Source organism: Numenius arquata, chromosome 1 (assembly GCF_964106895.1).
Source record: "Numenius arquata chromosome 1, bNumArq3.hap1.1, whole genome shotgun sequence".
NCBI lineage: Eukaryota > Metazoa > Chordata > Aves > Charadriiformes > Scolopacidae > Numenius > Numenius arquata.
The window spans coordinates 126,859,054-126,875,843 of NC_133576.1; the positions used below are offsets into that span (position 1 = coordinate 126,859,054).

A 16,790-nucleotide genomic window follows, 5' to 3' on the forward strand; every position below is an offset into this window, starting at 1 on the left:
GCATTTTTGGGAAACTGTGTTGCATTTTAACTCAAAACATTTGGACATCAATTATTCTGGCCTGGCCTCTATTTCTGCTTCCTTCCCCCGGCCTCCTCCCCTCTATGGTTCAGACTGACATTAAAATATCCCAAAACTAGTGGACACATGTATGAAACCTTGAGAAACAGATGCTGCTTATAATGAAATACCTTCCACCATACCTACTAGAGCAAGGTTGTTCATTTTTCTCCGTTAAAGGAATATTCAGACTGACAAGCAGTGCTATAATTTGATTAGATACCAAGGAAACCAGTTCACAAAATGGGCATCTTGGCATTTCTAACTGGTCTTAGATACCTATCTAAAACTCTGCTTTGATAACTTTCTGACAGTCTTTAAAAAAATAGGGTTGGTTTTTTTTTCCTGTTTGTATTATGCTCCTCAACTTCCAGACAACCCAAATAAAACACAGAGAGAATGTGCCAGCTCCCGCCTGCCCACATCGTGAGTAGAGATGTGAACACAGATGCAGGAAAGTTCATCCCAGCAGCGAACACAGATTTGTTTCCCAAGTAGAAAGGAATTCACAGCTTCGAATGAATGAATGAAAGTAAATAATATGAAAAAATAATCCTCCGGGCAAAAAGAAATAATTTAATGAAACAAATAGATGGAATTGTAAGGAGGAAATGAAAACTCTCCTTTTAAGTCTTAAAACCAAAATCGCTTCTGTTGTCTTTGATCTAATTTAAGTTGCACTAAAGGCCAACGAACATTGGAACAAATATTGCTAAATACTGTACTCAATGGATAAAAAGAAACATGAAAGTTTGGCCTTATTGTACATAACACATCACACAATGATCTCACCAAAGTTACCAGCTGGGGACTTGCAAACCACATTTACCAAATAAGGGAAAATGCTTCGTGCCTGAAATCCTTTCCCAGTTACCTCACCCGGCTTTTGCTCGCGTTTCGACAATAATTGCAGGGGTCATTTTTTTCAACTCAGATGGAGTAAATCAACAGGCTCTCCAGTGCAAAGCTGGGTTTGTGTAGTCTCTGGAGAGAGCTCAGCTTTATTTAAACTGAGTGTGTACAGAAAAGGAAGAACTGAAATATGTGCAATAAAAACAGAGGAGAGAGTAGTATAAATCGAGAAGAGCAAGTGATGTGGATTTGTGTATTGCTGGTTTGATTACAAAACACTAATGTTTTATGGGGAATGTTTCTCTAATTTGATGGGTACCTTCAGGTTTTTGAAGTGTATGTGAAGAATTGGTCTTTTATGTTATTCTTGTGATGTTCCAAAAACACTTGAACTTTGCACTTTGGGTTTACGCTGTCCTTGTATTTGAAATATAGTTTTGTAACATCAACAGGATATATTTTATCCTCCATATTCTCTTTGATTTCTGTGATCATATTTTTTTGCCTAACTTGATATAATTTTGAAGAAAGACTAATACATTCCCATTCTCCATTTTAAACACAACAATAGGATAGTCCTACATAGTTCATTATGGTAGTAAAAATCTTGGGACGTTAATTGTTATGAAAATAAAATAGTGATTGTCACAGTGAAACCTGTCATTAATTTATAACATTTTCTCCTTTTTTTGCCTGTGTGTGTGTGTGTGGTGGGGTGGTGCGAGGGAATTGTTTTTATCTCCAGATGAATTTCATCTGGTGTTTTCTGAAAGAAAGAAAAAAGCCCAGTAAGCACTTTTAAGTGCACCCTCTCATAATCTTCTCCTCACCAAAATCTGAGAGTAGTGCCGAATATAATTTCCTACTATGTATATTGGTAACACAGCTATCTAGTAATATTTTTTTCCTCCAAAAAATTTGGAAACACAGCTTAACAGGTACTAAAGTTAATAATTTCAAAGTCTAATTAGTAGAGAAAGAATCCAACACTCACCACTGCTTCTAAAATATGCTCTTACAATGTAAGGCTGATCACAAAGACCAGCTGCCTGCATCTCTAGCTACTGCTGGAATTGCCAATGCAAAAGGCATGACAATTAACCTCGTGCGTCTATACCTCATCTCTTAAAATGTCAATCTGTAAGATGTTATGATGGCAATTAATTGTAAATTCACAGCTCTAGAAATATATAATATGACATAACAATCAGCTATCCTGTGGAGTCTGCATCATCTCAGCCTCTCTTTGGAGAGGAAGACACACACAGAAATGTTTCGGGTTTTTGGGGGGAAGAGGGATGACACAAACAGGAGCAGGTTTGGGTTTGATACGAATACAATTCTACACACTAGTAAATTAATACTAGGGGGAAAAACAGCTCAAACCTGAAATTTCAGAGCAAAAACTAGCAGTTGATACATGGTCCATAAAGCTGACATGTTTGGAGAAGACCTCAAATAAAAAGTGATGTTCTCAGTGTCCTGTGAAACTTTCTGCTGAAATCCAGGCAACAAGAAAGCGTCTATGTTTTCTGTTTGGCTATCAGTTCAGATGACCCCAGAGGAATTCAAAGAGCCAAATCTCTGTTCCAACCTTCATTAACTGCAGATAAATAAATAGCAAGTTCAACTCATCCCATATTTATAAGAGCTCATAAATGCTCAATGGTTGAGCCCAGTGAACAGGAGTGGAGGTAAGCGATCTGACCATGTTTCTCTACTTTACTAACAAGAATTTCAGAAAGCCCAAATTTCTGCTCTATTTCATACTGGTCTCATTATTCCTAGATCACACGCTTCTATTTTGTAATTACTAGAAAAACAGTATTAGATGTAATTAATCTCTCACTTCTTTGTGTTGATTCCATTTAGTTAAAGGCCAACTGTAATTGCTTCCGATGATAAAAATCAATTCAGAGGTGAGTGTTTGTGTTGCAATCTGGGTTAAGCAGGCAGGCTGAATGTCTCATTTTTGAGCTTGAGATCTTGAGTCGAACTCCACGAGCAGTGCAAGAAAAGACGAGCTTATTTAACATTCTATAAAACAATGAGCTTGAAGAGCTCTCTATATGGAATCAAAGTGTCAAGCCTATACTGCCCAAAACACACACAGCACTACATAATAAAGTGCATTAGGCACTGGAATGAGTTAGCTGAGCCAGGCTCTCTCCTGAACTCATTCAGTACACTGTTGTGTGACCACAGACAAGTTAAGATGATCAATTTTTCCACAAACTATATAAGATGGGAAAATGCCCATATTTTATCTGGAAGGGATATGGAAAAGAAACCAGCCGTTACGATATACCGAACACAGAGGACTCAACCTGTCCTGTAGTCCCCTGCCTTTAATGTTAAACACTTGCTGATTCAAAAAACAGAGGAGTCATCTTCAATTAGATCATTAAATATGTGTTGCCATCTACTGAGTGATATATTCAAAGGAGACGCAAATGTCTTATACAATTCTGCAGACAGCCCTGTGAACCACCTCGGGATCGTGTCTCTGATGTACCAGGACAGTCAATAGCATGGCAGGTCAGGCTTTCAAACAGGGCTCTCTGCAGAGAAGAATGATATCCCTTAAGCTATGGAAATATGAAATGAAACATTAACACAAAGAACTGAACAACATAACTAAAACCCATTGAAAATTAAAATAATTTTGTGCTGGGATTAAATTCTGATTTGTGCAACATGGTAAATAAACTCCCAGCTCTGCATCTCACAGCAGCATAGGGGTGGGACAAGAGAAGAATGCAGTTGTAAACAAAAACATATCAAGTAAGAGGGTAACAAACATCCATTTCAGAGAAATACGACCTCAAGTTCACAGTAAAAATTCTTCTCAAACATTTACTTAGTTCCTGTGCGAAAGCAGTCTCATCTGTTGCACATTCACAATACCAGTACAAAAGTATAAACCTTCAATCTCTTTCCAATAGCTCTGTTCTTCTTCTGAGGTTGTTTGAGTACAGCACAAGCGCAACCTCAGCCACAACATCAAAGAGATTATTTTTTTTTTCCCGTACCCACTTAACCTTACAAATGGAAAATTTCCCAGAAAATTTTATGAGTGCTAATATGAGATGCAAAATGCTTCAGAACTAGCATATTTGTGTAGACAGAAGGAACTGTTACTAACCATACTTCTAATTGACTACTGCAGCCTTTATATATCTCCCTGGGATTGTGATCAAAGCAGTCACTGATAACCACTTAAGACTCCAGGATCAGGCTGAAAATAGCTCTTCTAGACTAACAGTTCATTCCGACATCTTTTTCCCCAATATACCTGATTTCCTGGGTTGACTACTGAACCCTGGTATAGGCAATTTGCAACGTTTCTCTAACACAGATGTAACACTTAACACCAAAGAACTGGCTTAAATCACCAACTGGAGCACTTCCGCCATGAGAAAATCTCTGGGCAATATGAAGATAAATACTCTGGCAAAATTAATATGAATCACTGCACTGCATCAGTCCTCTAAAGTGGAGAGGGAAAACAGAGACAGAAAGAGAGTATGCCTAAAGCACACTAACTTCTTTTGGTCTCTATACAATAGCCACTTGAGGGCCACTGCACCCACAGCAGCTGTTTGAACCCTCTGTGAGATTCTGGGTTAACCCAAGATGCAATATAATGTAAATGCAGACATTGGAAGACGAGCACAGTTCCAGACGGTAAGAACGTGCAATGGTAGAAAAAGCTGTACCCTACGCATATAAGAGTCTTTAAACTCAATTTCTAAACCATCTCCTTTTCTGAAGCAAAGAATTCAGTATAATTTACTAACACAATAATGAGGATGGCATCAAGTATGTTTGAATACAAAATGCCTGTTTTCAGTCCAGCCTTCAAAACACACTGATAAATTCAAATAAACACGAAATGAAAAAGAACTGTTTCTACAGCCACTTACTTTTGCTGCTCCTATTTGCTCTTTACGAAACTTCTCCAGCGGTGCTATTAGCACATCATTAGCATTCTGGATCTGCAAAGTTAAACATAAAGCATATCTTTTTAATACGGAGTATTTGCAGAAAGTGGAGTCATTGTAACTCTGCCAATGTGCAAGACCAAAGAATTCATGTCCGTAACATTCTGGTAAGAGCGTATGGGTAGGAATCAAATAATTATGTTTCCTTTACAGAAAACATACAACACCCATGTTCAATACTCTATTATGGAACATTTCCATGAATAACTAAAGTAATTATAATGAATGTTCTAGTAAGTTTATCTGCAATATATAGAAGGGTTTTCTGGTATTTTACTTCCATTTCTTGCATCTTGCCTAAAACCAGAATAGAAAAAGAAAACTTCCAGGAACATGTTTTGGCAGAACAGAGAGGATAAACATAGTAGTACTGACAGCACTGTCTAAAAAAGCCTGTGTTTACAGAATCCAAATCTTTGACAGCTGAATCTTTTCAGCTATCTCTTTGGATTATATACCTAATTATACTGAACAGAGGAAAGTAAGGCAGAGAACACTAAAAAGAAAAGTGGACAATTTATAAAATACTCTAGATTGGATTCCTTCACTTTTCTAGTTTTTAAACTAATTTAAGATGTCCTGCAGCTATTTTTATCACTTTAACCTAAACCAGGGTTCCTAATGAATCACAGTTTTCCCCTCATGGCCTCTGTTTATTTAGTGTAAATCCAGTCCTGGGAACCCCTCTGTGAAGACCATTCCCAGCAGCGACCACCCGAAGTGGTCCTTAGTCATTTGGGCTGGAAACACACATGCAGCAGAATACAAATACCAGCCATGCCATCGTGTCACTCACCAAAAAAGGTAGCATGATTTCACCACGTGCCTTTTAGAGACAGGCAGAATAACCAACTAAATTGATTTTACTGCAGAAAAATAAGAAGAAACCAAAAGATGCCAATGCTTCAGAAATAAAGCACAATAAAACACATCAGAATATTCTATTATACTAACTACAGGCAAAATGTTAGGTTTTCTGCATGAATAGCTTTTTTTCGTCGTACCAGTCCAGTCTTTACCATACTCATCACATTCCACATTTGGGCTTTGGCAGGTCTGGAGGTCTGGGCAAAGCTAACATGTACCTAAGCCAAATGTGAATGAATACAGCTCTTGTGACCCTTCCATAACAATAATTGATAAGTTACATTGTCAGTTGAGCACAAAAACTTCCCAAAAGGCTGTAATGATAAACATATAGAATAAACCCATTGAAACACAAACACATTTTCTTTCCTCCCAAACCTACCATTACAATTCGAAAGACCACAGAATCACCACATGTCTCAGTAGGGCAAAGTTTCAGGAAAAGCTGAGGCTCTCTTTAACATCCTAATGTAACAAAGTCCAAGACAGCAAAGGCAACACTTGGCAAGCGCAGTGAAGCAGTGATCAAAATGTGCTACATTTAAAAATAAAAATCAGGCACAAAGGACGGGGAGGAGTGTTTTCAATGCATTCTCTGAGCTTTCACTGCATTCAACATCCTCCATCAGCTCGACTGGAACAGAATATAAAGCTACATTATTCTCGAAGTGGACACTTCCCAAAAATATATGTATTTTTAGGCAATATCTAGCAATCTAGCTGAGACTCAACACTTTCTATAAGGCAAAGCGCATGCTTTGATAATCTCTATTCCAAGGATTGCTAAATAAAGCAGATTAAAATTAATAGGAGTGCAAAACTGTTAAACGACTTGCCCACAGTCAGGCAGAATTGCAGTGCACACATCTGGAAGCAACAGCTGGAAGTTTTGTTAGCTTACAGAGGACGTACAAAGAAATCACAAAGGCTTGCTGGAGTCACTGGTACAGAAGTGTGGATGCGTCTTTTCTTTCTTTTTCATGTACAAAAGTAAGCTTTTTCTCTGTCCTTTAGATTTGTTTCTATATACAGCAACAATACATTAAATACCTCGCAGTTGAATTAAGAGAAACATTCATATTATTGAAGCAGTTACTACTGATACCAGCAATCGCTGCTAGTCCTGTTGCTGGTCATTCCCAGTCAAACTAACTCCACATGGTGCTGAACATGGCTCTTTCCTTCTTCCCTCACTTCATATATTGCCCTCTTGACAGCCTTAAAGCAACTGAAACAACAACTACTGGTCTCACTCAACACTGCTGCAAAGCCAAGGAAATATCTTAGGAAAAAAGAATCCTGCTTCAAACACTGTGGAAGAACATATTCATAGGAAGAGGCTTTGCTGGGTTGAAGCACAATGGTATTTGCTCCCACAGTCATACATGCAACTAGGAACGGACAGTGGGTATCACAAGGCTAATTAAAAGATGTCATGTACTTCATCTAGACAGGGTTTGTACCTCTGAATAGCTCTGCTGAGCCACATCAATAGAACATGCTGCAAGCTCATCCCCAGGCTGAAAGCTTTTACTGATGAGAGCCCTGATGTGGTAATTCACCTCCCAGCAAAATTAGGAGCTAGGCAAGTAAGGAGTGGGCTTTGGCTTTGGGGAGGGAGAACACACCAGCAAAGTACCAGAGAGAATCCCAACAGACGCATTTCAACAGCAGGTATTACAAGACGCAGAATGCTCTGCTGTGAAAAGACTCCTGTTAATTTCCACCACATTGTACCCAGCTTTTCGAAACTGAAAATTACAGAGAAAAAAACATTTTTGTCTTACATATGCATTTATTCATCTCCTCTCACTACTGATTCCTATCACTGAAATTATTTTACATTACAGTCTCCTTGTTAAGGGTTACAAATTGTCATAACCCCCCCCTCCAAAGTAAGAATCTAATCCTCCCACAATCATTTCCATAGAAATCTGATTGCTTTAGATACTCTGAATTGTTCACTGTGTGGTCCTAATAGAGTAACTTTCTTCCTGCCAAGACAATTATCCCTCTCCTATTCAGTTATTGGGCTAGGTTGAAATCACAGACACTTGGAACAGGCAAACAATGTCAAAAAGACTGTAACAGTTTCTGTAAATGGCAACTTCAAGAAATCCATGTTCTGTTTAAAATACAAATCTCATCCTTGTAAGCTTACTCAGATTAGTCACACCTTTTGAGAAGTTACACTTTCTTGGTCCACTAGTTATTGAATGCTACACAGTTCCAGCTCCCAGAATGGCTAATCTGTGGCAGTCAACCAAATAATGTGATCGTTTCTTGTTTGGCAAAAGGAATCATGCAGTTTCAACTCAGTGTCAGTTTATCAGTCTTAAGATGATAGTCTTTATCAGTCTTATCATCTTATGATGCCAGATAAGTATTAGGCAGACTTAATGTATGTTATGTATACATAATATTTTAAACTTAACATTGCAATTATAATTTCAGTTTTTGTGCACCTTGACTTTGGAATTACTTGTGAAGTGTCTTGGTAAATAAAGGCTTCCTGGTACATTCTTCCCCTCAGAACATCTGTTTATAGGTGAGTGGATAAACTAGATTTGAAAGCTTTATCTTTCCAAGTTTTTGCCATCAAATTCTGTCCTATTTTTTTCACTGTCAGAAGTACAGAATCACAGAATATTTTTGGTTGGATGGGACCTTTGAGATCATCAACCAACAAAAAAAAAAAAAACAAACAAAAAACACACACCCAAAAACATCCCAGAACACCAACACGAAAACCAAACCAACTCAAACGCCCACAACCATACCCCACCCCACCCACAAACAGACACAAACCAACAATCTCGGGCACTAGAGCATGCCCTGAAGTGCCATGTCTACACGTTTCTTAAATACCTCCAGGGATGGCGACTCCACCACCTCCCTGGGCAGGCTGTTCCAGTGCCTGACCACTCAGTAAAGTAATTCTTCCTAATATCTAATCTACACCTCCCCTGCCGCAACTTCAGACCATTTCCTCTGGTCCTGTCATTATTCACTTGGGAGAAGAGGCCAACACCCACCTCTCTACAACTTCCTTTCGGGTAGTTGTAGAGGGCAATGAGGTCCCCCCTCAGCCTCCTCTTCTCCAAACTAAGTATTTACTATTCCAGAAATACTGATTTTCTGAGAGATGAAGTAAGAAGGGGTTTCGTTGGAAGCATCTGTATTTCAGAGAAGAAAGTCCTACAGAAAGAATGGTTTGTCTTTTTATCCCTGTGTCCTCTGATGATGCTGTAGTACTTTAAAGCTTGAATATCAACTCTCACATCAGTGCCTTTTTCTTTTTCCAGGCTATGAAAAATTGAAAAAGAAAAAAAAAGACACAAGTACAGATGCTGTATCCACTTCTGGATGAACCAGGAGGAGATCCCAAACTTCCCCTTCATCTGGGAAGTGATATCCTTTAAGGTTCATCTGAAAAGAAACTGGAGGCATATCCAGTTCTTGAAGTGATGCTGAGACAGAGGCAAGCACTACTAGAAAGCACACAACCTCATTTACGGAGAACTAAATTTGATCTTGAAAAGTAGATCGTTGGTGAGACCTTAAGATCCAAGACAGTTTAGGATACTTTTGATGGAATTCTGACAATCTCACATCCTGACCAAAACCAGAAGAGCTCATATCTTTCCAGCACATCTTAAGGTGGGGACTGTAGGAGAGAGTGATCCGAACACCATCAGAGCTCTCCACTTCCACAGTCAGTTCTGCCTTACCTCCGCCCGTGCAGGGCTCCTTTGCTGGAGGCACTGGCTCGCCACTCCTGCGCTCAGCCAGCCTTCACCCTTCCCCTCGGCCCACGTGGCTCTCCTCCTTCAGGACACTCTGAATTCCATGCAAGCAGGAGACCTCCAACTCTACAGTTTATTCCCCCAATATATTCAAATCCCACAACAATTAGCCAAGCATTCAATCTGACCTGCTGCCCTTCCTGTGACTGGATGCTTAACCACGGTGACACTGCAGGAATTTAAAAGGAAAGAGACGAAAAAAGAATGTTCCAAAAGGCACATGCTGTTGAACCAGACACTGAAGGACAAGGGAAAATAAAGATTTAAAAGCTATTTTTTAAATCAGAGGTTCAGTTCTGTGAAACCCTTCAGTTCAAGCAAGATCATAGACTCATAAATGTTGCAGAAATTTATATTATTGTGCATATTGCAAGACAGTGCATATTTCACACGCATCAGGGTAATGATACTGCTCTTTAATACAAAGAGACCCTGCACATTTTCATTGTTTTTTCACTTTTTTGTTAAAAACACTATTTTCCTCTTGCAGACAGAATAAGAACCTTCACAAAATTAATAGCCTCCCAATGTGGTGTTAATTTTAACTCTGCTTTTCCTCCACCAGTCTCCAGCACAGGTAACCTAAAGGGCAAGTTAGGCAGAGAGTATCACACCAACTGTAACTGAGACTAGTACTAGCAGAAAGAAATGGCATTCCTGGATTGAGAAGGAAAAGAAACAATTCATCATTCTTGAAGGCATGATGAGCGCCAGGACTGTACTTGTATCATTTTGTGTGCTAATGGAACAAAGAAAAGCCAAGGACCTCGCTGAGGGAAGCCAATTCAAGGATTACTCCCAGGACTGCATTTGAAGGGGAAAAAGAAATAAAAATAAATAAATAAAATCAAAGAAGAAACAGTTCCACTCATGCTAAGCAGAGTATAAAAACAAGCAAACCTTGCAGAGAGTACTGTGACTATCTTTGTGATCACTAACCAGATGCGACCTTACCTCAAACTGAGGAGAATATCAAATACCTTTGGAGGTCCTCTTGGGCTCTCTCCCCGATTTGGTAGTTCCCTTTGTTCTTCCCAAGTATCAGGCAAGAAAGGAAACATTACAGTTTGCACTCAATACATCCTGTAAGCTCATTGGCAGGAATGAATGAGTACATGTCATTTTAGAAATACTCCATCATACTATCTTCTTTTTTTTTTTTTTTTCCTATTTTAAACTATCCACTATCCTATTAAGCTCAGCATGTAATTGAAAAGAACTAAGTTTAAAATATTTTCTCTACATTGGTACATGAATCATCAAAGTGTTTATATAAATGACATTTCATTCATTTTATACCCAACAGTCTCAAAAGTTGAGGCATATGCTTTCTGAGCTGTTTCACAGGAAACCTAACAAGGCTAGGTTCACCTAAATGAGGTGAAGACCTCTGCTCTCTCAGATGAGAGTACAACATAGCGAGTATCTATCAAATACAGCCCACCTGTTCTCAAGCATCTTGCCTTCTTTGTGGTATCTCCATGTCTCTGGCAAACTACAACATTTATGGTACTTCAGCACTTAAAGATCCCAAGGTCCATTACACCCTTTCATAAAAACAGTAATTTGATTCTCTTTGAAGCAAAGGAGGCACCAATATCCTCCCTGTGTGCAACGACTGTGGAGCAGAAGCTCCCTTCTTCCTCACAGAAGACAAGCCTTGTGAATGACTATGAAACCCTGGACCTTGAGACCACTCTGTACTAACATTGGTTAACTTTCTTTGGGACCAAGTAACAACAGAGAAATATGAACTCTAAGGACTGGCATTGAGAGAACAGAGAAAGAAAAAAAGTGGTTTTGATTTCAAATAGCAGCTCCGCCCCAAATTCTGGGAACTTTAAGTGTCCCCTAATGAATCAGTCCACGCACTGCCAAGAGCAAGATCTGACAGAGGACATTACCACCTCAGTAACAATATCAGTGCAGAGTCTCAGGAACTTACAAGGCAATTAAGTCAGTCACTCAACATTAGATATCCACGGTCCCTGCACTCAATACAGCCACACAAGCTTCCCTTCCCAATCAATGGAGAGAAATAAACACATGATTCCTGTGATCCGTGTGGATACCTTTCAGTCAAGAGGCATCACATCATGAAATTTCCAGGTTCTCTGTAATCAAACTCAAGTTTGCTATTTTGTTTCCACAAAGATAATTCTGAGTAGATGGATAAAGCCTAAATGAAACATTATCTAGATGTTTCCAAAGAAACCCAAAAGAATGCTTGGGCCACTGGGCCTGAAGTCAGCTCTCAGGGATATTGCAAACCCATTTAAAATTTCATGGAATAATCCAAAGAAATCTGGGACTGGGCAGAAGAGTCGCTTCTCATTCAGCAGAAAGCAGCTAGATTCAACAGAGACAGCATAAACATTATAGACATGACAGGATTCACTTAAGGTTACTGTCAAGTTAACTTCATGGTCCAAAGTTACACTCACAAAGGTATACGGCGCTCCTAATACGTAACCAAACAGCTGAACTACAAATGCAGTCATACTCCCAACAGGATGAATTACCAAAGTATTACAACCAATGAAATGGTGTAACAAATTACTTGCTTAAGAATTTACAAGAAAAAAATAGTCAAATACATTTTAACTCTAAAGTGGGACTAAATAAGGAACACGTAAGTTAAATTTTATTCTATTAGGTAATATAGAATATGGCTTGTTCTTAGGCACAAAATGAAATAATATTTTTAAACCTCTTTATTTCTTTTTAATTATTTTCTAGCATAGTTATTACAGTTATCACCAACCAATTTATGTATGCAGTGCTGAAACAGGTACATTTGAAACTGCTCCTCTGATCCAGGCTATTTTGCCTGTTGAAATCTAAAACTTGCCGTTGCCTATAACTTGTCTTTAAGATGGGACTTCATGCAGTCTCAGAAATAAGCATTCTGCCCTATGTCACGGAGTCCCCTGGAAGCATGCTGCCTCTACTGCTTGTGCTTTCTGTCATTAATGGATATTGAGATTCCAAATTCACCAGTTGACTCCAGAACATGGCAGTTAACTGGCATCTGACAGAGACAGAGCTCATTCAGGGAGCTCACTGAAGCCCAACATGGAAACCAACAGAAAAAGCAGATCTTCAGAAATCAGAAACTCCCACCACCTGATCCTATTCACTTAATGCTGCTCCAGAAACATCTGAACATCATTATGTTACCTAATGGCAAGGTCTTACAGAAGTTCAGGACCAGTTCCCAACAGAACAAATATTTAACAGAACTATACAGGAAGTAACAGTCTTATGAATTACTTCAAGCATCTTATGATTATTTTTCTTAATGAGTTGTTCATCTCTTCATGAACCGCAACCATAACAGACTTAACGGCTGTAAGACTGGATTTTGATTTTAGACATTGCTCAGAGAATGACAAGACACATACAGAAGGAAAAAAAGATACTTAGATGAGAGTAATCGTACCATGAAGTTATGGGAGGCAGTTTCACATGAATCTCAACAGTGCTTGTTTTGCATAATGAGGCAGATTATTTCCGGCTGAACTTACCATTGCTGGCAAAAAAAAAGAGTAAAGTTAGCCACAAAATTTCCATATATTAAAAGTTTTTAAAGATGGAAAAATGGTGTTTGGCATATCTATATAAGTATATTATCTACACGTCCGTTTAATGCTATTTCCCTTTAACTACCTTGTTCACTCAATGCATTCATTGCCTGTGATGTCTCTGGAGGGAAAAGCTAAATATTCATTCCATCTGTTTTAAATTCCACATTTGAGAATTTGCAGTGAGCTTAAAACATCTTTGTTGCCTTATAAATATTTAAAGAGAAAATATCTTTATATTTAAACTCCCAGAATTATTGTTATTCTACAGTAGTTAAGTTTAAATGTTTGTATGCTAATCTGTTTTGGTCATAAACACAAGATTCTTGGGCATTGTCAGATCACTAATACTTCAAGCACAACTTTAAACAGCACCAAGAAGCAGCTACTCAATTCCCACTGTTTGTACGTGGAACAGAAACTGCATTTATTATAATCACCTTCTACTAAGTGGTCTGGTTTGACAAACCAAATTTACAGTTAAAGACATTTTAATAGCTGATGCTCAAACTGTCCTGCTGAGTTGGAAAGTGCAGCAGATACATATTATCAGTCACTCCAACAAGCAGTAAAGTCAGAAGCTACAAACCTGCCACATACCCAGTGAAAAAATGCTTCTGATAACACATAGTGGCAATGAGATGTCTAATACATTTTTATGGACAGTCTTAGAAATTATTTACACTATATAATACAATGCCATCTGCGCAGAGAAAGCAGATTTGTTCTTGGAGGAATATTACACGTCTTTCAAGTATTGTGAACTGCTGAAGTGAAATTGCTACAAACACCTTTGTGTTAATTCTATTTTACATCTTCAAGACGCACAAAAGCCTTAAGAAAATGGATTACTGAAAACAGTCAAATTCCATATATATGTACACATATACGTTTAAAGTCAGATATTCTTATTTTCTTATAATTGTTTATTTTATTGCAAATCTCAAAAGACTTCTAGATTTAATTTTCTTTTTAGATAGCTGAATGAAGAGGCTGGTTAAATACCACAAATATTTGACCCAAATAAGGTCAACTGTAGTTTTTCCTGTCACCAACATATTCAATAGTATTTTATAAACTCAGATTACAGTAGGAAAACCACATGATGCTAACCTTTAAAAATGTTTTAAGTTTTGACTGCAGACTTTTAAAATATATTTACTCTTTTATAAAATTATTATACCAAAAATTTGCACTTAAAATATCTTTTAAAAGAAGAGATTACACAACAAAATGTATCCTTTTAGCTATTATCACCTACAAATAATACAAATGAAAATAGCCTTCAAGAGAGGCAACACAATACATTTTACAAGATAAATGAGGAAATGAAGTGGAGAAATGAAAAACAGCGGTTGATAAGAATTCTAAGAAATAAAAATGAGATTGTGCTAATAATACAAAACGATCTTGAGAAACTGAATGCCAGAGGTTGGTATCAAGACAAAAAAATCCAGCTGAATTATAAAAAGGCATGGCTAGTTTTATGACCATTAATAAACACACACTAGTTATATGTGTTAAATTGAAGGAAATCAGATCTTAGACTTGCAAGCGTTTGCAGAGTGAGGATGTAACTGCCTCTCCCACTCACAGCATACAAACTGGCAAAGGAGTCCTCTGGTTGTTGAAACACTAGATACTCCCCAGAAGAAACATCTTTGTAGAGGAGGGGCCCAAACAAATTCAGGTAAGTTATGCTTTATAATGTAGTTGAAATGGTAGGGGAAAAAATTCCAAAATTAGTATCTCATGAAAGTAATTAATTATAAAATTTAACTTCTTCCCTATATCTTATTTCCGCCCTTCCTCCTTAGTAGTGTGAATAAAGTAATAATTAAAAATTGCACAACTCTTCTCACGTGTCAAGTCTCTACTCCGAATGTCAAACACTATCCCAAGTACTGAATAAAGATGTAAACACTGGCGTGTTGTTAATTAGGCTTCATGGGGAAATTAGGATGCAAAGAATGGTATCAAGGGAATTGCCCAGACATGGGTTTGAACAATGCTGTTACAGCCTTCCCACAGTTAACTTTTGACAAAATGGACTTCATTCCTCTCGCAGCGTGCCTTGCCAAGAAACGGATTTGAATAAAGGGCCCTCATTAGCAATAAAAGTTTGGAGGGTGGAAGTGCTGCTTGAACTTTGTATTGCTGAAGTACATGCAAGGAAAAGCTGAATTACTAACAGTGTCTGGGCGAGCCAGTCCCAGCCCATGTCAGCTCCTGCTCCCGTGGTCCTGAACAGCAGCAGCACAAACTTGTAGCACCCATGCACATGAAAGCTCAGGATGTCAGCCTTCTCTACAGTTGTGGAGCTCACAGTGGCCATTCAGACCTTCTCACCCCCTCGCTAGGCTCCATAACATGCCATTGAAGGCTGATAGAATTATGCAATGAGTACTAACGCTCAAACCTTTTTCACCTGCTCCCAGTTAGCTTCAGAGCAAAACTTAAGGCATTGGTGATGCTCGAGTGTAGTGGTTAAGGGCAGGAAACTATCTAGGAGTTATTCAGGGTTGCTCAGAAATCTCCCTGCTGGTATTCAGAGGACCACTACCTTAGTGACAGCGTACAATATTTATGTTTTACTACTGACAGCACCACTGAACCAATCTGAAAATGAAGCATGTCATATCTTCTTCAAGCAACTTATGGATAAAAGATAATAGAATTGTAAACTAAGTTCCTCTAGTGCTACCTTTATTAAGTCATCTTTAATTCAGGTTCTCAGGCCACAGTTGTACCTATAATAGAGCACCTATATCCATTTTAGGAAATTTTGATTATAGTGAAGCTCTAAGAACTGAGTTTTAAACAAACAGGACAACCTACAAACCTGTCTCCATGAGTCAGTAATCTTCAACAGCCAGAGGGTTCATCCACTGTGGACTACTCTTCTTGTAATTAATGTAGCTACTGTTGTGTGCTAAAGGCCAAAAGCAGAACTCAAGATTCCTAACATTAAAAAATAATACTGAAGCTAGGACTTGTGAACTCATGAAAATACCACACATGCCTGGGGAGTGTCTAGAGAGAGACCGCTCCTTCAGCTCAGCTACAAAGAGTTAACGGCAGGAATCTGAAGGGCAAGATGTTTAAATCTGTCTTTGATTAATGGGGAGGATGAACTCCAATACTGCTACATACGACTCACAGAAGGAGGAGAACACTTAAGAGAGACCTTATAGAGGCCTTCCAATACCTAAAGGGGACCTATAGGAGAGATGGGGAGGGAGTCTTTATCAGGGACTGTAGTGATAGTACAAAGGATAATGGTTTTAAACTGAAAGAGGGGAGATTTAGATTCGATATCAAGAACAAATTCTTTACTGTGAGGGTGGTGAAGCACTGGAACAGGTTGCCCAGGGAAGTTGTGGATGCCCCATCCCTGCAAGGGTTTAAGGCCAGGCTGGATGGGGTTTTGAGCAACCTGCTCTAGTGGAGGTGTCCCTGCCCATGGCAGGGGGGTTGGAACTCAATGATCTTTAAGGTCCCTTCCAACCCTAACCATTCTATGATTCAATGATTAACAGAAGTTAATGGCCAGAAAGTTAAAAAGAAAAGGGGAAAAACCCAATTGACTTATGCCTTGGAATTGACTGTAAAAGCCC

The 16,790-nt window shown here is 38.6% G+C and overlaps 1 protein-coding gene across 1 annotated transcript in view; it reads right to left on the minus strand.

Annotated features, from left to right (window-relative positions):
* The window catches only part of ARHGAP42 (Rho GTPase activating protein 42), a 157,344-nt gene that overhangs the window by 65,244 nt on the left and 75,310 nt on the right, over nucleotides 1–16,790 (minus strand). The window contains exon 4 of the mRNA XM_074144890.1: nucleotides 4,839–4,910. Within this exon, the coding sequence (XP_074000991.1) occupies nucleotides 4,839–4,910 (72 nt within the window). The remainder of the gene's footprint in view (nucleotides 1–4,838; nucleotides 4,911–16,790) is intronic.